Source organism: Terrapene carolina, unplaced genomic scaffold, assembly GCF_002925995.2.
Source record: "Terrapene carolina triunguis isolate 2854851 unplaced genomic scaffold, T_m_triunguis-2.0 Scaffold89, whole genome shotgun sequence".
NCBI lineage: Eukaryota > Metazoa > Chordata > Testudines > Emydidae > Terrapene > Terrapene triunguis.
The window spans coordinates 27,108,330-27,131,693 of NW_020664440.1; the positions used below are offsets into that span (position 1 = coordinate 27,108,330).

At 41.8% G+C, this 23,364-nt stretch overlaps 1 protein-coding gene across 2 annotated transcripts in view; it reads left to right on the forward strand.

The window, feature by feature from the left end:
* The window catches only part of BICD2 (BICD cargo adaptor 2), a 151,919-nt gene that overhangs the window by 82,094 nt on the left and 46,461 nt on the right, over positions 1 to 23,364 (forward strand). For both annotated transcript variants that reach the window (XM_026650305.2, XM_026650303.2), the window contains exon 2: positions 4,810 to 5,022. In XM_026650305.2, the coding sequence (XP_026506090.1) occupies positions 4,810 to 5,022 (213 nt within the window). The remainder of the gene's footprint in view (positions 1 to 4,809; positions 5,023 to 23,364) is intronic.

The following is a 23,364-nucleotide window of genomic DNA, read 5'->3' on the forward strand; positions in this document are numbered from 1 at the left end:
TATGGATTTTGGTAGCTTGCTACACTAATATGCAGGAAAAAGTGTGTCTCTCTCTCTCTCTGTGTGTGTGTATAAATTAATATATATCACACACACAAACTGAGTGAAAAGAACATTATTACGGTTGCAAACTCAAGCACTCAAAAGTTAGAAAATGGGAGAAATAAAGTTGGCTGCAAGGGGGCTTGCATAAAGTGTATGCAAGGGGGCATACACTCGGCCCCCTTGTGTGTATGCATTATGATATCCTCCTTAATTGCATGGCCGCATAGTAGTCACATACCTTCGATTTTTGAATTATCCAGTCAGGGTTGCATTTTAGTGACACTTAAAAACGCTCTTCTACTATGATCCCTTTATAACTGGCCTCCTTCCTCTTCTAGGCTACTGCCACACTAGAGAGTTTACAGCGGTGCAGCTTGCTGCTGCAAGCTCTGCTATTGTAGCCACTCTAAGCCAATGGGACAGAGCGCTCCCGTCGGCTTAACCACTCCAGCCCCCGCGAGCGGCGGCAGCTCTCCCCCTGACATAGCACTGTCCACATCCGCACTTAAGTCAATGTCACTTAGGTTGCTTGGGAGTGGGAGGAGGTGATTTATTCAGCCCCCTGAGCGACATAAGTTATGCTGACATAAGCTGTAGCGTAGACATGCCCCATGATGTTTCTTTGTGCAGTTAGCACTTAGATGTTTACCTCCACTTTTTTCTTAAAAGCCTCAGGAAAATGCCGGTATTTGAAGCTTGTTAATCACAGCACAATAACCAGGTAATTTAGTAGGCGAAAGCAAAATGAGCATTCAGTAGAGGAGTAAGAGAAGCATTACTTAATCAACTCTGAATTCTCCCCATCCCCCCACTGATTCTTGCATCTAAATAGCAAAGAAAGTAAAAGGAGGCTGTGAACACCACTGGTTTTAACGGTGCTTTAATGTTCATGGGTTTCATGCATGCTACTAAAACCTGTTTTTCTCATAACGTATGATTTTTAAGACAGGCCTGGACCATAGCCATGGATGGTAATTACATTTTATGGACATCTGGGTTAAAATAAAATTTCCCATTCCACATAGCCTATTACAGTTATGTAAATAGTTAGTTGTAACATGAACATATGGGATCCCCACTATTAAGTAGAAGAGAGGCACAGTGAGACATGGTTAAAAATGGGAGAACTCTCAATTTTTTTTTCTTTGGGCATCTTTAGTATTAGAGAAAGGTACCAGGCTGACAGCTTTGTGAGTAAAGGATTCTGGTATATAGTAAGTGTATGCAATAAGTGTATCTTGGATAGTAGCAGCATGTATTTACCGTAGTGCCCTGCCTCAACCTTATTCTGGGTGGACCACATGCTGGAGTTTAGGAAGTAGTTAGGTCTCCTTCCCCATACAACCTTTGATTCCTGCTCAAATCACCAAGAAGGGTGTCTGTTGTGATGGTTGGCTTTGTGATGGTTACCTATTCACTGTACAGAAACTACTAACCTCCTTCAGACAGGACATCCTACAGCCGTTGGATGGTAAGGACGGTTAAGTCTTTTAGGCCTTTATCTTGCAATATGATGCATGTGGGTCTTCACTGGGACTTGGCACAGGATAAATTGTGGGACTGGGACCTTAGTCACTGTTGACTTCAGTCACAATTTTGCAATCAGTCCATGTGAGCAGATTTTATTTATTTGTCACAATTTATAACAACATATTGCATGATACTGCAGAATTAAGAGAAGGCCCAGAGAAAACACTCAGAATAATCAGGGGAATGGGAAAACTCTTATATGAAGAGAGATTGAAAAGATTGGGATAGTTTACCTTGGAAAGGAGATGAACAAGAGTAAAAATGATAGAAGCATATAAAATAACAAAAGTTTCGAGAAGGTAGATCAGGAACTTCTGTTCTCTCTATCTCATAACACAAGAACAAGGGGACAGTCAATGGAATTAAAAAATGGCAAATTTGAATTTATTAAATGGAAAGATATTTTCACACAACGTGTGATTAAACCGTGGAACTCATTGCCACAGGATGCCATCTTGGAGACCATAAACAGAGCAAGATTCTAAAAGAGTTAGAATATGTTATATGGATAACAACAATATCCAGAGTTATAATCATTAATGACCATTTACATTTTGGAAGAGATATTAAGCCTCATGCTTCAGGGTTTAAGCCAATCTCGCAACTACTAGAGATTAGGAGGTTTCTTGCACCTTCTCTGAAGTATCTGGCACTGGCAACTGTTGGAGACAGAGTACTGGACTAAAAGGACCACTGATCTGATGCAGTATGGCAATTGCTATGTTCCTATGATCTTGGCCATAGGTTGTATTTGCACCAATGAAGTGATGATGAAATACTTCATTGCACTTGAGAGTCATTAACTCCTACAAGAAATCCTAAACTTGACACCTGTGTCCAAAGGATTAAATGTAAACTAGTCATTGCTCTCAAGAATTTCTCTGTAGATAATTTACTAAATAATTTGTTTTAATTTTGCTTAGCCTTTTTTTTAATGGGTGATCAGAAATGGGTTTAAGTTGTTGTAACCTGCTTAGTGTTAGCAGCCTACTGGTAAGAAAAGCCCATCATATTGAAAACAGTTGATTTTACTGGTGGATTTTACTGGTGGATGTCAGAGCCTCTTTCTCCATACTGTAGACTTACAATAAATGCAGGTCCATAACAGACTGATTTTAATTCTTGGGGGGAAAATGTCGGTGTGTTGAGGAGAAGCAGCTTATATGTTTTTTTGCCATCCCTCTGACACTTATGGAGATCTGAGGTATTAGGCTTTTAAGCTGCTTTGTACAGTTGAAACTCATTTGACAACGACTTGCACAGATGGTGCTTTACTTTCTGTCTGAAATGTGACGCTTTTTAATTTCCCTCGGGTTGGCTGAGTGAATCTGGCCAGAATTTCCTCAGTGGATATATGTCAGCTGCTCTCTGATTTGCTTATCTGAAATCGAATTCACTATGATAAGAGCAGTAAGTGGGTGCCTTTAATACTGGATAGGGCAGACATTATCAATCATGTTTCAGCCCTGGTGTATTCAGTAAGTACTGTATCAGTAAATGCTTCCTATCTAATATGCAGAAGAATGAAATGCTGAAACCTACTTATATATATTGGAAGCAAATTTCCTTTTGTGATGATAGGATACATTTGAAGAGCAGAGGAAAAAATAGTTAATGGAAAAAATTTACAGTTGACTAGACAAGGAGTTTCCTTTGGAAAGGAGATGCTAGTTTGTCTTTGATTTGGCTTAAAGCATAATATTAATATTAGCTATAAAAAAAAACTGCCTTATGGAGACTGGCACCCTGAAAACTCTGCTGGCACCTGGAAGCCCCAAATTCATCTTGGAATGGACTGGGGCACAAACACATACAGTAGTTTAAAGATAGCATTCATTAATCTCATTGACTCCAGTCCATCTGTCAGGCAGATTGTTACCAGTATATACCTACTTAAATTGTTAAGAAACCCTTTGCTTTATAATGTGTTTTAGTGAAAGCAATTGACTGGGCTCTAAAAACAGGTTCTGCCATCCAATGCTCACTGAGTCGATAAGACCTACATGCTTACATCTCAAAGGAGAATTTTGCTGAGAGATGCTTTTCCCATCACAAATGAAAACCAGGAAACAGAACAGCCTGTTAGCGTAAAATCTGTTTTCCATGATTCAGTCTTCACAGCGGCTGGACCTGACCACTTACACTGTATACCATGCCTTGGGGGGAAGGGGACAAGGGAGGGGGGATAAAAGTACTGTATCTGATCATCACACAGAGATATCTTGTCCAGTTGGAGACTAAGGTCTTGATTCAGCAAAGCATTTGAAAACATGCTTAAGTGCCATTAGTCAATGAGATGTAAGCGTGTGCTTAATTTTAAGCATGTGCATAATCCCATCAAGTGTTTTGTTGAATTGGGACCCTGAATCCTGATCCACACCACAAATATGGGTAGTGTTGGCAAGAGGATTTGACATAAAACCTGGATAAACTGCAATGTTTGTTTAAAGATCCATCTTCTCTTCAGAGCTAGAAGTTGAACCAGGAAATAAAGTCACTTGTTGTGGCAACAGCAAATTTAAGAACTGGCCCACTACCTCCCTGTTTTGAGTACCTGTGCTCATGCTGTATGAAGGCGGTAGATTTTACTAATATGTATGGCATTCAAAAGGAGATCCTTCATTACTATAGTGAGCCATTGTTTGATATTGCCCATTTTAACAGTTATCCAGTCCAGATTTTAATGGAATCCCCTAAATTGGTTGTTTTTCCTTGTGTACAAAATGTAGTTTTTGGCATAGCATTTAGACTAAAATGGCAGCCACAAAAATGATGAGTAAGCTATCAACATTGGAATTTCAAGCAGGGTGAAATATAGTAGATAGTCCCTCAGGTATGTGAATGTATCCATGGTTCTATAGGTGTATTTGTTCATGCATCATGAATAAGTCACTGGGAACACCATTGGGGCCCTATCCTGCTATTTTCAGGGGCCTTGCTTGGGCAAAACGGTTTCCAATTACAGGGTCAGGTCCTTATCCGCACACAGCCAGAGCCTCAGCTGGTATACATCAGCATAGCTCCTTTGAAGTCAATGCAAGCTAAGCCGGTTTGCCTCGGTTAACGATCTGCCCTGGAATGGAGAGATTGAAGTGCAAGAAAAGATTTAATTATTTATTTTGCAGTTCTGAAATGTGGAAATGTTTGTGAACTATTGAAATGGAAGTAATTTTTATGCAAAGGTCGAGGTGTTAATTAATCAAAGATATCTTTTTTTTTTTCTGACCATCCTAGGCTTTTGGGCAGGCTCATACCAACCACAAGAAGGTAGCAGCCGATGGAGAGAGCAGGGAGGAGACCTTGATTCAGGAGTCTGCTACCAAAGAAGAGTACTACATGAAAAAAGTAATGGAGCTGCAGACTGAGCTAAAGCAGCTGAAGAATGTCCTTGCCAACACCCAGTCTGAAAATGAACGCCTTAATTCTGTCGCGCAGGAGCTGAAAGAGGTAAGGGCGAATGGATGCTGTGCATCATAGCATGAACTGCAAGAACACTTTGTTTCTCCCATTGTGAAATCATAGTGTTCTACTTCATACCTGTGAAGTCATCCTGGGTCAGTATTCAGTGTATTCACCTCGCAGCCAGTAGGACAGGGTGTCGCTCTTGGGACTGTAAGAAAGCACTGTATCCAGCTAAGAAACAGGAAAATTGCTTAGCTCAGGCATAAAGAATCTCCTGACTCGGTTCTGTCTTGGCTTGCACCCTGGCAGCAACTTCTACAGTGAAATCAATGTGTGAGATGGGGCAGAATTTGGACCCTTTGTTTATAGTTAACTTAGAACTTTCTGCAGCCTAACTTGAAAAGACACACATGCATGGGATGAAAACCTTGAACTTGGTTACTGTCAAGGTCCTAATATGATTTCTTTGTGTTATAGTTATAAGTTTGTATTTATCTCATGGTAACAGAGTGCTTTTCATAGGTCACTTGAATTGCTGTCGCAAGAGATCTGACCCTTTTATTTCAATCCTGATCATAATATTCCCTTAGTGTTGTGGCTGCACAATATTAATAGTGCTGGGCTATCAGGAAGGAGAAAATAGAGAAGTATAACTTATTAAACAAACAATTCCATTATTTATGAACTCTTTTATAGTTCAAATAAAAACAAAATCACACAGATGTGGAGAGAGGTGAAACCGGTAACATTTTGAGTTTAAAGTTCACTGATGTTAAACAGTTCCTTAAATTTAGATAGGATAAAAAAGTCTAAAAGCGATAAATTGCAGGGAAGTTATTTCATAATTGTTTATTATGAGACTTCTTGCACCTGCCTTTGAATCCTTGGATACTGGACTGGTGGGGTAGCTCCTATATAGGTTAGTTATCTGATACCTCTGGTATATATTTCACATTGCTAAGTGACTTACAGAGGCGCCTGGTTTAGTTTTCTTTCTCTTCTCTATAATTGAATGGCATATACATGGAAAATACGTGGCAGGAGAAATTATGCAGAAGTGGGAAATCTTAAATTGAGTCCTTCTGGAAAATTCTATTATTTCAGCACAGTAGAATAGAATATGTCAGTACCTAGCCTTTTTAGTATAACAGCATGGGGATTTGCAGCATGAATTACTACAAGTTATTGAACAGGAATAATCTAACTCTTGTCTATCGCTGATTGTGTGCCATGATCGCAGGACTGTAAAGCTGGAGCCCAGCCATGCTGATATGCTCAGGCAACATGAGCATATGAACCAGTCTCTGCAAGTACATGCAAAGCTATCATGTATTTATTTCCTACCATTAAGATCAGTTTAAATCCTTTCCCATCTCCTCCCCCCCCCCCCCCCCCCCCCCCAAAAAAACAGCCAGGGCTTTGTGCACTTAATGAAATTCCAAATGTTCCTTAAAACATGCTGATAGGCAGATTTCAATCCAAAATCAATGAGTCACCAGCTGTAGTTGATGATGTTTTTTGTACTGTCATGCAGAAACAACTCTACCTAATTTACTTGGAGGCATGATCATGTTGATTAATAAAATGTTGTCATGCTTGCATTAGGACAAGCTGTTTAGCTTGGTTCAGGTCCGTCCCTCCCCAGTACATACACGCTGTTTTCATGAGATGGAAACTTTTTTTGTAGATTTGTTCCGAGAGAGCTGAGGAGCTCTAAAGAGGGAAGCAATGACATCAGATCACTCATGGAAACTCAGGGAGATTCTTCTTCTGTTTAAAAAAGGAAGTTTGAAGTTTTCTGTGTTTGGAGTGGGAAAATCTGCTGAATTTCTTCACCTTCTACTTCTGACTAGAAATCAGCTGTGAGAATAATGCAAAGAATGTAATTTCATGGTTTACTATAAATTTTAAATGGATAAATTAAACTCTGAGTAATCCTGCTTTTAAAAAAATCTTTGAAGTTTGCAGAACAGTGTATTTTGCTATAGTATGTGTGTATTCTAAGATTTTGACCCCTGCTGATGAGTTTGAGTACTTAAGGATAATGCTGCTTTAAAAAGAGTGGTTGTATGTCATTTCCTCTCTGTCATCTCATTGCTTTTCTCTTTTTCCCATTTAAGTCCCAGCTGTTTCTTCTGCTAGGAAAAAAATAACACAAGGCCTTTAATGTTAAAGTGAAAACATCTGGGCCAGCTGGCTAATATATTTTTAGGATTCCCCTCCTGTGAAGGTGCATGCCTCTGTACCACATTTTAAATTTAAACTATCCCGTAATTACCATTGTTAGCTGTAATGTTGAGGCAGCGCATATGAACAACGTTGTATTAGCTATCACAAGTTCTCCAGTTTATTTGGAGTCAAGTCAACATGCAGCAAATGTCTAACCTGACAGACTCCCCATTTTCCAAAGCAGTGGGTCAAGAAGTGGCAGAACTTCAAACAATTCCTATTTCGTCGTCATCTTCTTCAGTGTGTTGAATAGCTAAATCGTTTTGCTACTTGATTGAGTGAAACTGGGAAGAGACATACAGGCTTCTCTTTCTATAAAGATTATGGATACAGTACATACAAGTGAGTTTATTTAAAGCCATTATAGGGGAGAATTGGAGGAGATTATGCAATAGCAGTTGTAGATTGTTGAGGAAAGTCTCCCCACTCCATTCACCATGCAGGCACGGACAGCCTTAGATTTGCTTAGAGAGACAGACACCAGACCGTAGTCCAAAGAGACTCCATTCCCTGTGAATTATCCCTCTCAACAGCAACATAGCAGGCATAGGGGTGTAGCTAATTGGTCAATGACTATACAGACAGATCCATTGGCTAACACCACCCGTGGAGGAGAACTATCCAGGTCACAGACACTACTGCAATTTGCCCCTCTCCCCCCATCCCCTGTAAGAGTCCCTATGCAGGATTTGGCCCATTCAGTGTGTATGTTTGGGAAGTTCTGCTTTACTACTATTAGACAGATTTCTTCAAAAGGAATTGACTGGCTCCCGAGATCTCTAATGGAACAGAGTGTTGTTCGCCTCCTCTTTGTTCATTTCAGATCTGGTCCAGGCTGGTAGTGACTAGTTACCTCATGAAGGAGGGTGTTTTGTCAATGAGATCTGAGATGGCTTCAGTCCATTTCTTAGTGGAGGTGCCCATATAGCAAAACTGTAAAGAAGTTGAGAATTTAATGGACAAGGAGACTGAATCCCAATCTCATTTTTAGAAGTGATATATTTGGCAGGGTTGGTGGGGAAGCTAGCACTACCCATGCAATAACCTGTTGTGTGGATATAGGCCTTCAGTTTCCATGCTTGTCAACCTGGTGTCCTTTTTTTTAATCTCAACATAAAAGAAAGATCAATCTATCCTCAATAACAGAACAGGGAAGTGGTTGTACTGAGACTGATTAGCAGCTCACTTTTGAGTTATAATGGACAATATTAGTGGTCATGTAACATAGCGGGATGTTGTTGACATTGGATGCCTAAAGTAATTAATAGATTCCAAGGCAAGAAGAGACCATTGTGATCATCTAGTCTGACCTCCTGTGTAACACAGGCCATAGAACTTCCCCAGAATAATTCGCAAAACATATCTTTAAGAAAAACATCCAAGATTGATTTAAAAATTGTCAGCAATGGGGAATCCACCATGACCATGGTAAGTTGTTCCAATGGCTAATTACTCTCATTGTTAAAAATTTACATTTTATTTTCAGTCTAAAGTTCTAGAACAATCATCTACCTCATGCTGTTGTCACCATCAGAAGCTGTGTCCAAAAGGGGATGTGCAATAAAACTGTCTTCTCATAAGCACTCATGTGGAGGTGATCAGTGTTTTGCTAAGGAGAAAATGACCTCTGGTACACCTGAAGTTGCTGAAGTTGATCCAAATGTTTTTGACAGTTTTCCGTTGAATTATCTAGTTCAGTCCTGTTGAGACAGGTTGGCAGGGTGGTTACCAGATGTGAATTCAAGTGCTGCCATTAGCTAGCTCAGCAGCTCTTGTGCCCTGGAGGAGTCATTGGAGGGAAACCTCCTGAACAATTAATAATTACCACTCCCTTTTCTCTTCTTTCATCTCTTCTGCATTTTAGCAGTAGGATTGCAAAGCAGATTATTCCAACCTCACATTAGCCACGTACGGTAGATAGGAGCCAAAAAATAATTGAGCAGTGCTTTCCCAGGACAGCATGGAAAGTGAGATGCCTCAGTTATATAAACTGAAGAAGAAAAAATGTCTCAAAACAATTGTCTGTATTGTTTCAGTATCTGGGTTTAAAAAAATCAAACTATTTAAGTACTAGGCTGGCTAAAATGACAAGGCTCTATATAATCTGCAGAAAATTATGCTTGAAAAACAAAACTCTCTTATTCAGGGTTATCAGGAAGGTATGAACAAGCTTCATTCCGCTAAAACCATAAAGTGGTAGTTATTTTCCTAAGGAAGCTTTTTGTGTTGCTTTGTTCTGTATTATCAGTCATCTTTGCTTGGCTGCGCTATATAGAAAAAATGCATGTCAAACTGCAGGATAATCTACAAAATGCAGTTTCCTGATCCTGCTACCTGCAGGGATTTCTCCCTTTGCTCCCCCTAATCCCACCTAGTTTTTGTTTACTTTTTTTTTTTCCCATGGTTAATGCTGACTAATTTGTTTTATTTTTTTTTTTTTTTGCTCCCAAAAGTATTGTCCTGTGGGAGGAGTCAGAGTTTAATAAAAATATATTTGCAGAGGGGCAACATTTTGTACATGACAGTTTTGTTTATTTCCTAAGACCAACCCTTTCTCCTTTGGGGACAAAGAAACTGTGGAGGCGATGTAGGGTAGCAGGTTAATGTTGTATTAAGGAATTAGCCCAGTCATGTGGAAGAGAAAAGGGCACTAAGTGCAATAAGTATCCAGTGCTACATCAGCCCTGTACTGATGGACAAGCTTTCTGGCTTCAACTCATGCTCTAGGCAGCAATTCCCTTTTGTGTCTTCCGCCACGCCCAGCTAGGCTGCACAGTAGCTCCTCCTGTTGACAATATTTATGTGCTGTCTGCAGCCTAGACATCTGCCTTTTTTAAGGGCAGGGAGATGTTCGGAAGGCTCTCTCTGGGCCTGCTTACCAGGCAGGATTTTTGTCTTTTTCTCTCCCTCTTTCTAAGCAGCATTTCCAACAGGGAGAGGGCACTAGCCTAAGGTAGGAGCAGCATTTGCTCAGTGCCAGCAGCATTTGCAGTGTGGTCCAGCCCTCGGATCCTCTCCTTTTTAATGGCAGGAGTCTGCAGCGCTTCCCCCAGCCAGCAGCGGTGCTAGAAAAAGTAATGTAGAGGGCTTTCAGGTCAGTTTGCTGAAGCAGGGCTTTTCCTCCTGTTGCTTTTACCATTTGAGCTGGAGCATGGCTTCACGAACAAAGGCCTGGGGCAGTCAGCGAGAAAAGGGAATGCCAAGGGTTGAGGAACCCTCCCAGACAGCTGCTGTGGCAAAACATCTCAACAGGGAGGGCAAAAGCCCCTGTGCTTGGGGCTCTCAAAATGTTGCCTCTCTTGATCACTCTCCCCTAAGGGATCAGCCAAGGGTTTGCTTCCTGGAGGCAGCACTGACTCTTTCGCCTAGCCCTGAGACCCCAGACTAAGTCAGGCAACCCCTCAGGGTCAAAAGCTTCATGTTTGCTCTGGGCCTTCATAGAGTGTGAGATCATGGTCACGCTCCCCCCATAAGGCTCCCAGTAGGCCCAGCTCACATAGGTGCCTGCCAGTGGTCTTGGGTCCTTTCGTTACTTGAGCCCTAGAGGTGGCAGCATCACCGATTCGAGATCAGTTTCCTGGGTGTTGAGTCTTGACATTAAAATACAGAACTGGAGATGGGAAAGACGTTGCTGAAAAGCACGGAGCCTGCTCATTTCATAGCCGTTTGTCTGTGGGGAGGGTGTTTTGATTTCTAGCAAGTGTGTATTTTTAGGTGCCAACGTTGTCACCATGGTAGCCCATTAAGCTGGCTATTAAACTCAAAGTGCCCGTCTGCCTATAGCAGCACTGTCTGGTGCTTTTTTCCAAGTACACAGTAGGGCAATTGTTCAAGTCCTCCAAGTTCCCATAAGCACTTGCCTTAGCATCATAAGTAATGGGGAAGAGTATTCCCAAAGTCATGGGTGCACTTCTCTTGCCCAGTAGGATTTATAGTTAAAATGCTGATTAGTCCTTTGTATATTGTTATCCTCTGTTTTTCCCCTCTCAAATAAACTGGTAAACGATTTATCTAATTCATATAGGTCTCTTTATTTTAGTATTGTTTGAGGGGTTTTTTCTTTTTAAAAAAATACACAAGAAATCCAAGTTGAAATAGTACTTATATTCTGATGCACCTGCCAGGAAACTGAAAATAAAGGCCTCAACTTGCCAATTTGCAACACAATGAGGTGAGATAAGGATGGAGATGTTGTTAATTATACAGCATCATAAATTTGCGCTCGCACACTGCATGCAGGCAGACGGAGTAAGCCTTGTTCCCTAGCCTGAAGATTTTATAATCTAAAATAAAATAGACAAGACAGGACGTGGGAAAAGAGTTCATGTAAGGGGTGGGGAAGAAAGATTTATGAGAACAAAGTAGGAAGTCCTGGAAGAGACTTATAGGAGGAAAGAGGAGTTGCTTAACGATAAATAGAATATAGAATAACAGGAGAGGAGGTGTGAAGCTGAGGCCTGATCTATACCTAAAAATTCGATCTACCTAGCTACATCACTCAGGGCTGTGAAAAATGTACTGCTCTGTGCAACCTAGTTAGGTCGACCTAACCCCCATTGTAGATACCACTAGCTGGTGGATTAACTGCGTTGACAGAAAAACTCTTGCCATCGGTGTAGCACAACAGCGGCATAGCTACAGTGCTGTAGCTGGGCCGTTGTAATGTAGACATGGCCTAAGTTTTGGAAAAGGATGAAAAAAGCAAAAAGGAGAAAGGAAATAATGGTGCATGAAGAGCAAAAGAGGGAGATCATATCAGAAATGTAAGTGGGAGTCCGAATAAGGCACCTGTTTCTGACCTCCTGACGTACAGGAGGCCAGTGAAGGATTTCATGAAGGAAGGTGACATGATCAGAGCAGTGGGAAACAGAAACAGTTTTAGCAACAGCATTTTGGAGAAATGTGGGTGAGAAGAGGTTGCAGGTGTATGAGAGGTGAAGAACAGTGGAGCTGTCAGTGTTGGTTGTGGAGGAAAAGGACTGACCTGCATAGGTAAGTTTCAGAGTAGCAGCCGTGTTAGTCTGTATCCGCAAAAAGAACAGGAGTACTTGTGGCACCTTAGAGACTAACAAATTTATAGGTAAGTTTGATACAGTAATGTAGCAAATGGGGTCAAGTAGAAGAGAGGTTTGGAGAGAGTGAGTTTAAGATTCTAGCAAGACACCTAGAAGGACCAGAAACAGTTGAAGGTACAAGAGGGGAAAGGTTGTGAGCTGAGAGGTAAATTTGTCATTGGTGTAGAGGCTGAAGCTGTGGGAGCAGAGGTGGCCACCTAAAGAGGGAATGTAGACGAATAAGAGGAGGGGATGAAGGGTAGAAAAGAGAGGGGAAAAGGACCATTACAGAGATGCTAAAGGAACAGTCAGAGGCTGTCTCTTCACTACCGAATTTAGTGTGGCACTTGTTTGGTTGGTTTTGGTTTTTTGAGTGTTGGTATAAGCAAGGCTCAAGTGTTACTTATGCCTTTATTTTCTCTATATTCTTTCTTTTATGCAGTGCCTGAGCCCCTGTGTACACTAACACGTAGACCAGGGCTCAAAAATGGGTAGTCCAGACACAGCCAGAGAGAGATGAAAATCGGGAGAGGTTAGCAGAAGCAATGAAGGAGAAAGTGGACCAAGTATATTATAGAGCTGGTCAAAAATACAGTAAAACACTTCATAATTTTTTTTATTTAAACATTTTGAAAATGTTGTGGTTTTTAGACACTTTTTCTTGGAAAATAAACAAACAAAAAAATCTCAACCCTCTCCACAGCTGGGCAGTTCCCTCCCCTCTTCCCGATATTTTGGTGAAAAATCCAAATTTGAAAAATTTGTGTGGTGGAGTCAGCAGATGTAACTGTCTTTATTTTCTTTAGATTGCTGTCCCAAGCGGAATGTGACATGTGAATGCACCAAGTTACAGTTCATCAATTCACTGTGCCCTGAGAGGCTTCAATTATTTTCCAAGGGTGAATTCAGTTTCCCCTCTTCTTTTGTTTTTTTACTTGTGGGGAGGGTTTGATATCTCGTGTCACTCATTTCCATTTTCATGCATCCTGGGGGGGCGGGGGGAGGGGGGCGGAACTTTTTTAAAAGTTACATTTATATATTGCCTTTCATTCCAAAGTTCCCAAAGTGTGTTAGAAAGCATGCGTGTATTTCACCACTGTGAAATGCGCCCTCTGAGGGGGAGGGGCAGCATACATCTGGCACACAGCACTTTGCACAACAGTTTGGGGAGGTAGAGAGGATGCCATGGCAAACACCAATTTTAGGAAAAACACATTTGGATCTTTAATACTCTCACAAAATAGACTTGATTCCCTCTGGAATTCATACCTGTGGGACTAGAGAGAGCCTAAAAATTCAAATAAAATACTCTAGCAAGTGCACACGTAGTATTTTGATGTGAAATATTTTTTTCAGTTTATTGACGAAAGCATTATTTATTTATGGTATAGATGAAAGCCTATCGAGACGATGCAGTTTTTTAAAAAACACTCCTTACACTAAAATCATTAATGGAGCTTGAAACTGACTGTTCAAAGCTCTATTTGGCTGAAAGCTTTTGTTTGTGGACTAACAAGGCTCTTTCCTAAAAGCATGCCAGAGACAGGTCGATGTCCCAAAGAAACCGAGCCTCTCAAATGTGATCTGCAAGGCTGGATTCCTTATCACCCCAACGTATTGAAAGAATTAGAAGGGTCACAGTATGAATTTTTTCTTTCTTTTCTTCCCCCTCCCCCCTTTGACTCTAGACACTGGAAGGGATGTCTGGGTAAATGGGCAGAGTAATTGCCTGTCTTTTGTTCATTACAGGAAGTTCAAATATGGTGATAACAGTATGATACAGGCATGCTGCTGGGTGCTGTCTCAGCATATTGCAGATGGTTACAGATGGCAGCCGTTTTCTTCCCACCTTTTATCTTCATTGGAGATGATTTTACACTGACAACTTCCCCCTTTTTTTGATAACGATGAGAATTTTATATTTTTACAATGGAGAAGTAGCATATATCATTTGTAGCCCTTTGAGAAATAATATAAAATCCATTTCAAAGAAGATGAATTGTCATGGAAATTCAATTGATTTGCTTTGCATGTATTCCAGGAGGCATCTGCTCCTGATTTCTCCATTGTTATTGTGCACTGATATATTCAGAGGAAAGATGTTAACAGCAGCATTTCTCTTCCTGTAATGGCTGCATCCCAGTCAGAATTTTGAAAAATAAATTAATGCTGGAAATTCAAAGAGACGCACGTATCACTCTTTAACAGTACTGCATATTTTCAAATTCCAGGTTTAATGTAATGTGTCAGTGCAGAGATTTTTGCAATGATATTTATTAATCTATTGTTTTTTATGTAATGAGGTTTTTTATGTAATGAGAGTCTCCAAGGTTCAGTTAGCGGTAAGATTCCAAGATGCTCTATTGTTTGGGAATTAACCTTGTGCCATGCAAGACTGAGGATCTTTCTCATTGCACCCTTTTAAGTAAGCTGGTATGTGACCATCGCTGCTGCACTGCAAGGAACATAACACTTGTTTTCTTTTTTTTAAATGATGGCTTCTTATGACCTTCATTTTGACCTTTGTCTGCTCAGGGTTTTCTGACCAGCATAAGCTCTGGAAAAGTAAAACAATCCCCTGTGCGATAATCTTTTATCTGATCTGAAAGCTACATACACAATGTAGAGTGTGACTGAGAACATTCTAACCGGTATGACAGTGGCTTGAAATAACCTGGCAAACCATTATTAAAAGCGTTGTTTTGCTGCTGGATGAAATCTTCTTCTCAAACTTCCAGCAGTTCGAGAGCCACAGGAAATAGGGGCACTGTTTTGGTTTAGCGGCTCTGGGTTTGCTACCTCCATTATGGGACTGTGGCCTCTGGCAGTATTTCCCAGTAAGATTTGTTTGGCGTGTTTTTGAGAGGCAAAGATTTGAAAATAGGAAAGAGCATGGATGTGTAGTATATCCTGAAGCATAACTGTAACATACTTGAAGAAAAATCAGTTGTGTTTAGTAGCTTGGCAGCTAGCAAACTGACCCAGAACTGCTTCTAAGATACTTTTTCAAGCCATTTTAGGGATGAGGGAGGAATGTGACAAAAAATAGTCCAAATAGGAAGCACAAATACTCTGGTACTGAATGGTCACTGTAGTACTGACTTGTGCTTTCACTGCACCAGCTCCTATACCAATTATTATTGTTCATTTCTCTGTCTTCTTACTGCCTATATTCTTTTCTGTGACTATGCCATTCACAGCAATTTTGTAAGTCAGGTTGAAAAAGAAATTCCAAAAAATACCCTAGTTTTGCTACCTTACTAATACTTCCCTCTCAACAGTCTTGCATGTACAATAACATTTTGGGTTGGTGGCTGAACATGGGGATTCGGTCTGTAAATGCAGATCAGATGTTCTCTCCCTAGATGAAAGGATTGAAATCCGTGTAGTTCACAAGTTTGTTTAATTTTTATTCTCTCCTTCAGTCACGAATGAATATGGAGCTAACTCATGAATTCCTACCATGTTTTGTCTTTTTATTGCTCCTGAGAGAGGTCCATTGCTGTTCTAACAAGTGTGTTGATCCAGACTGAAGGATTTGATGAAGTTTTGGGATAGTTTACACTGCAGTGAGTCAAAACTATCATTCTTTCCTGTGTCAGAATCTGATGTCTCTTTAATTTGTTATCCATTGTCCAAACAGGCGTGGCTGAAGGGGAAAGCATGTGGTAAGGCAAGTTAATGAAATGGCTGCTTCCTGCTGTGTGTGGTTGTTCTGGTTTTCCTGCTCCCCTTTCCATTAGACACAGACCAGATCAGTGGAATGGTAATGGGAATAATAAGCCTGTCATCTTTTGGATAATTGATTGAATCTAGTCGTTTTCAAAAGTGGCTGAAAGTTGCCATCACATGACAACTAACTTAATGACCTCTGTGAAAAGAGTTGGTGATCTCAGTCTGGGGTCTAACGAACAGTTGTCTACAATGTAAAAAACATCCCCTCATCTGACAGTAACTAGCGCTGCAACTGCCGGTTTCAGCAGAGCGGCCAGTCAGTCACTGAAGCCAAGGTATAGATGCTGCACTCATCTTCCACAACAGAATTGAGGAAATCTGGTGAAGCAGATTGAGAACGTCAATCTTTAGTGCCTTTAGCTTGGCTCCTTACATTTTGATAAACACTGTAACAGAGCATCTTTAACTTCACACCTTTCTCTGTTGTTTCCAGCCAGGCTTCTGATTTCTGATCAGAAATTTGGACAAAAGCTGCTTTTTTGCTATCATCCATTCAGTAAAAGTGGATTTGGACATGCCCGAGAGCCGTGTCTGCATTGCCAGCATATACCTAATCTATACACCAATTTTGTTCCAGTACAGCTATTTCAGTTAGGGGTGTGATTTGTTTGTTTTACCCAAAATAGTTACCCCAGTACAACCTCTAATGTGAATACAGTTAAATCAGTACGCCTCTACCCTGATATAACGAGACCCGATATAATGCGGGTTCGCATACAACACGGTAAAGCTCTGACACGCTGCTCTGATCAGCATGTTAAGGGTGCCGGGCTGGGCCAGGGCCGAGGTCTCGGGGCGGCCAGGGCCGAGGGATTGGATAAGGGGCAGAGGGTCTCGGGGCGGTCAGGGCCCCCCCCCCAGGGTCGGGGGCAGGAGCTGTGGGAGGGCACTTTTGGGGGGCCCGCAGTCCCAGAGTGGCCCGGGGGATGAGTGGGGGGCCGGGAGCAGCCCGCTCTGCTTCCCTCGCCCCAGCCCCAGCCGTGTCGCTCGGGGGAGGGGGCTTGGGGGAAGGGATCCCCCCGCACTCACCAGCAACGGCGGAAGCGGAGCGGGCTGAGGCCGCGTCGCTCCACTTCCCACTGCAGGTGAGTGCGGGAGGGTGGGGGCATCCTTTCCCCAACCTCCCTGCACTCACCGACGGCAGGAAGCGGAGGGCCGCAGCTGGGAAGTGGCGGAGTGGAGCGGGCTGGGGCCGGGCTGCTCCACTTCCCACCGCTGCTGGTGAGTGCCTGTCAGGGGGTGGGGGGTTTGGATAGGGGTCGGAGCAGTCAGGGGACAGGGGGGTTGGGTAGGGGTCCTGGGAGTGATTAGGGACGAGGGTCTCGGGAGGGGGCGGTCAGGGAACAAGGAACGGGAGGGCCAAAGCAAGTTTGATATAACGCAGTATCACCTATAATGCGGTGAGATTTTTTTGTCTCCCAAGGACCGCGTTATATCGGGGTAGAGGTGTATAAAAGTGCCTTGTATTGGCGGAGTTTATTTCCTTATGGGAATCAACTACATTGGCATAAGAACTTCTAGACCAGTATAACAGTGTCCACACTAGAGGGGTTGTGCTACTAATATAGTTAAAGCAGTGTAGAACTAGATATTGGGACAATTAGTGGTACAACTCTTGCGTGTAGACAAGGCCTTAGAGTGCATTACACTTAACGCTTGACAGATTCACCCAATACCTATCCAGTGAAACGAAAGTCCACTGATTTGAATGTATTGATAAAAGTTGCACAAAGCTATGTTTGGGCATCAGTGATTCTTTCTGAGGTCTTTGTTAGTTGGAAGATCACCCCCCTCCCCCAAAAAAGGAGAGGAAGGCAACGGAAATCTCTGGAAACAATATTTAGTCACTGTTTGACAAGTGTCCAAATTGCTACATCTCCACATCTGTTTCTGTAAATTACAAAGAGCTGTGAGACATTGTTTGGAGCTCAACTGGGAGAAGTGGGCAGCAGACTTCATCCACAGTTGGTTTGATTATAATAAACCTGAAGTTATTTTAGTGAATCATCAGCATGTTTTTAAGGGTTATCTCCTGCTGAACAGTTAATAGAAGTGGCTAGAGAGACAAAAAACATGTTAGTCATTTCCTTTTTATTCACTGGCTTCCAAAAAACTGGACTACAGGCAGTCTTCAGGGTTGGATAATTCTTCACAAGGAAACTTGCACTATGTGTGAAGCCAGAAAAATGGTGCTGGCTATTGAAACTGGAATGCTAGGTGACTCCAGTTTGGAAGCTTTAGTCTCATCAGAGATTGGAATACAGCTTCAGCTATAAACTTCCAAATTTAGGGGCTGCCACTTCAGCTGTAGCTAAGGTGAAGAGTCCAACTGAAGTCAGAGAGGCTGTGCAGCATGGGTAAAGGATGCAGGATTAGGCTTTAATCGAATGCCACTACTTTGGTCTCTGTAAAAAGGAGAATAAAGAAAGGATTTAATCCAGTAACCTAATATAACTTTTTCTAATAGTATGTTTTCAATGCAGAGCTAATTTGTGTGCTCAGCACACCGCTCTGAGCACCTGTTAGCATAGCCTGGGTTTGACCAGCTACAGTGTAAATATATATACGAGTTGTTGTGTTACTGCACTCACCCGTATATGTTGCTAGGACTTCTGGGGGCATTTCCTATGGTCCTTTCCCAGTTAATTTTGGGAGAACTTGTCTGTCCTTCTGGGCACACAGGGGGGAATTGTGGGAAAGCACTGGAGACCTCTCAGCACTCGAGTGATGTAGCCAATGTACTCACTGCAAAGTGGACAGGTTACCAGCCTAAGTGAAAACCACCCAAACTCTAACCCACACTCCCAGCTGGGCCAGCTAACCTGGGTTGAAAGTCCCCCCCCCCCCCACATCACTTTGTGTCAGCACTTGAATAAGGAGAATTCTTCACACTGGGTGGGGCAGTGCATGAATGTTGGGCCTTAGCCAGTCAACATTATATGTTCTTGGTGTACCGCACTGGCTGTGTGCTTCACTCTCACTATGTAAACTTATAAATTTATATCATTTTGGTCTCAGAATAATCTGCACCTGTCCTGTTGTTCTAAACTAAAATATCCTCTTGGATTTAGGTTGTGATCTGAAAAGAATAACTAATGCCTGCGAAGGGGTCGTATGTAGAGTTCAACCATATTTTTCTTGTTTCATATGACAGTTTAATATCTTAAGTTTTTATTCTTCTTTGAGTGCTTGCTCATGTCCATTCTATTCTAGGTGTGTGCGCACCCACGGGCACAGTTGTCGGAGACTTTTGCCTTAGTGGTATCCGTAGGGTTGGCTGTGGTGCCCCCTTGAGTGCCACGCTCATGTGTCGGTATATTAGGCGCTGCCAACCCTGAGCCCTCTCAGTTCCTTCTTATCACCCTTGATGGTTGGTTGAAGCACCTTGTCTTGCGGATCGCAAGAGCATTAGCGGTTCTTTACAGTCTTTGTTATCTTCTTTCTACATAGTCTGTAGATACTTAGTTAGCCATTGAGTTAAATGTTAGGTTAATTGGTAGTTAGTCCCAGTAGGGCCTCTCCTCCCAGACCAGGGCATGCCCCCACAACAGCTGCTTGAAGTATGTGGGGAATCCCATAGAAAGGACGAGTGTCGAATCTGTAAAAACTTTCAACCTAGAACCCCAAAGGAGCGGGATATCCACTTAAGGGCCCTCCTCATGGAGGCTGCGCTTCTGGGACGATACTGGCTTCGGTAGAGCAGTACTACAAGCCGCCAAACTGTGAATTCCGAGCGAGGATACTGCTTGTGAGTCACCTAGAATGGAATCGAAATGAGCAAACACTCGAAGAAGAAAAAACGGTTACCTACCTTTTGTAACTGTTGTTTTTCGAGATGTGTTGCTCATGTCCATTCCATTACCCACCCTCCTGCCCCTCTTTCGGAGTTGCTGGCAAGAAGGAACTGAGAGGGCGTAGGGTCAGCGGTGCCTAATATACCGACGCATGAGCGCAGCACTCCAGGGGGCGCCACAGCCAACCCTACAGATACCGCTAAGGCAAAAGTCTCTGACAACTGTGCAGGTGGGCGCGCACACACCTAGAATGGAATGGACATGAACAACGCATTTCGAAGAACAACCGTTCCAAAGGTAGGTAACCGTTCTTTCCCTGTAGTATACAGCGCACAATATAGAGCCCCAACACTCCTCTCACTCCCAAATTCTCTCCATCAGAACCTGATACACATCCCTGAACATAACTCCCCTTATTATAAGAACACCTTGGATTGTCACGAATACAGTTCAGCCTAATGGACTGTTTTGGTATTTACTCATTATAAGTACTTTTAAACAGGGTTGCAGTCCAGGTCAGATAGTTGTGAGATAAGATCTCAACAGAATTAAATAGAATAAGCTAAGCCATATTACATCCCAGAGATATGATAGCTTGCGAAAACTATGCTTCTTACTTATATTGGTAGATTTTTTTTTTTAAGACAAATACAATGATATGAGTTTACACCTAGCCAAAACTTTAACTGTTTACATAGATGAGTTATGACAAAGTTAGACTGATAGGTCAGATGTACCCTATGACATCTTTCTTCAGTTCATAACTTCTTGCCCTGTTAACATTGTTAGTTGTAAAGACTTTCCCTGAATCTGACTTAATTTGTGTAGTCTGGCACTAAACTCCTGAGAATCTGCTCCCAGACTCCTGCAGAAGGTAGTTTAACTTCAAATCTGTTTGACAAGAATGTTGTTGTAAATAATTAATGGACATTAAAATAGGTCTTTAATATTAGATTAGAAGAGAAAATAGGTTAGACTCTTTAGGATCTCAGAGTAGAGGAAGGACAGGCATTAATTAACCAGCAAAACTTCAGACTATTAAAGTGGAATATATGTGTATAGATGCCAGGAGACAAATTAGACACAAGTTTACAATGGGATACGACAGCAAAATAAAACAGCCAGTGCTGTTTTGGGCTACAGAGGGATTGTACCATGGAGCAGTGAGATAGTAGTTGCTTTCCATAGGGATATAATAAAACTGCACCTGGGATTTTCCATTCGGAGTTGGGCAAGTGACTACCAGAAGGGCATTGACAAATTTGATAGCGTGCAGAGAAGAGCAACAGAGGCCACATCTACGCTACTGGGACTATAGCGGCATAACTGTGTTGCTGTAGCTTTGCTGGCATAACCCTATAGTGTAGACGCAGCCCACAGCGCTGGAAGGGGTTTTTCCATCGCTGTAGGAACACCACCTCCTGAGTGATGGTAGAAGAACATGTCTGTTGACCTGTGACAGTAGCTGGGTCTACAATGTGGGTTAGGTTGGCCTAGCCACGTTGGTCAGGGATGTGGATTTTTCATACCTCTGAGCGGTGTAGCTATATTGAGTGACATTTTAAGCGTAGACCAGGCCCGAAATTATCAGTGGGCTAAAAGGAATGGTTTGAGGAAAGGTTAAAGAATTCAGTATGTGGGGCTTGGGTAGGGTGACCAGACAGCAAATGTGAAAAATCGGGACGGGGTGGGGGGTAATAGGAGCCTATATAAGAAAAAGCCCCCAAAATCGGGACTGTCCCTATAAAATCGGGACATCTGGTCACCCTAGGCTTGGGTGAGGGAAGGAGAGACATAGCTAGGAAAATAGGTTGAAATTAAGTCGGGGAAAACTCACACTGAATATTGGGAAGAACTTTCTGATGTTGAGATTTATTAGCCTGAAGAACAAACAGCCTTTTTAGAGAAATAGTGACGCCTGAGACATTTGAAATTAGACTGGGCAAAAGACTGTAGGGAAAAATCCTGCGCTGGCAGGGAGGTAGACTGGGCAATCCAATCTTCTATTCCCATCTTGAGTGTTGATTAGTCTAAATAATAATAAAGCATCTTCACTCCACTTCCAGTGAACAGTTTGGAGATCATTGACAGTCATGTTGATTGTGATTTGCTGGGAGAGCCATCATACACAGAATCAGAAGAATAATCCTTGATCTGCTCACAGAGAAAGGTGCTAATTGATTTGAGTATCTGAATAGGGCATGATGTATGCAGCAGTCTGGCAATAACCAAAGGAAAGACACTGTTCCTAAATATAAGACTGTAGGCCGATTTCTGGAAAGAGAAACTCCCTTTCTTTAGTTTATTGTTCAAGCTATCACATCAGATTACACATACTGTGCTGTTAGAGAATACAATGTAATAAATAGGTCAGTGGTTCTCAACCAGGGATACATGTACCCCTAGGGTACGCAGAGGTCTTCCAAAGGTTCATCAACTCATCTAGATATTTGCCTACTTTTACAACAGGCTACTTAAAAAGCACTGGCAAAGTCCATACAAAGTAGAATTTCACACAGACAATGACTTGTTTATACTGCTCTGTGTACTACACTGAAATTTAAGTATGATATTTATATTCCAGTGGGTTTATTTTATAATTATATGGTAAAAATGAGAAAGTAAGCAAATTTTTTCAGTAATAGCATGCCGTGACACTTTTGTATTTTTGTCTGATTTTGTAAGGAAGCACTTTTTAAGTGAGCTGTAACTTGGGGGTACACAAGACAAACCAGACTCCTGAAAGAGGTACAGTTGTCTGGAAATGTTGAGAGTCACTGGTCTACATTGTACACTTCAGTCAGGAAATTGGAGCTTCAGTGCTCTGTCTTATTTCAGAACCCAAACTAGTGTTACTTCAACATTTGCTTGGTATCCCTTTGTCTTTGAAAGTCACCAGATATTTTTTTTTCTTCCAGGTAGAACAATACCACATTCCTGGGCTTTTTACTACCATTTTCTAATGGGGAAGGGCATAGGGAGGAGAACTAAAATAAGGAAATTGCTATCTTTTATAATAGGTACAGTATCAGATGTCTTTGGCTGAGTTAAAATATGACTACTTGTGTAGTTAAAATATAACTTGTAACCTGCCTTGGCACTTTTATATAGACACATCCTCTTTGTGAGAGCAGTATGGGAAGCTAGATCTAGATGTACAGATGTGGCATTGCCAATTTTTATACACCCTCTATATCTGTCTGGCTGTCAACTCCCATTGTCTTGCTTATTGCTCATTTTGTTTTTCTGTATGTGTGCTTAGTCTTCTCTCTCTTTGTTTCCTGTCTCCTAAAAAAGAAAGTCTTTGACCTTCTACAAAACATCAATTTGTTGACTGTTACTCTTTGACCGTAAAATGATGTGTCCATATCCTCCCTGAATGCTTTCCTAGGGCACAATTTTGCCCTGATCTATAAGCTAACCATTATTTCTGGAACAAAAGTGCATCTCGGGGGTTGGCAGGCAAGTCTTCTGAATGCTGAGTGTTCTTACAGATTTGTTGCATAGTTATCGGTTTCCCTTCTTAATCTCTTGCCAGCACTTTTGTCTAAACAATGGACTGCTTAAGCTGGGAA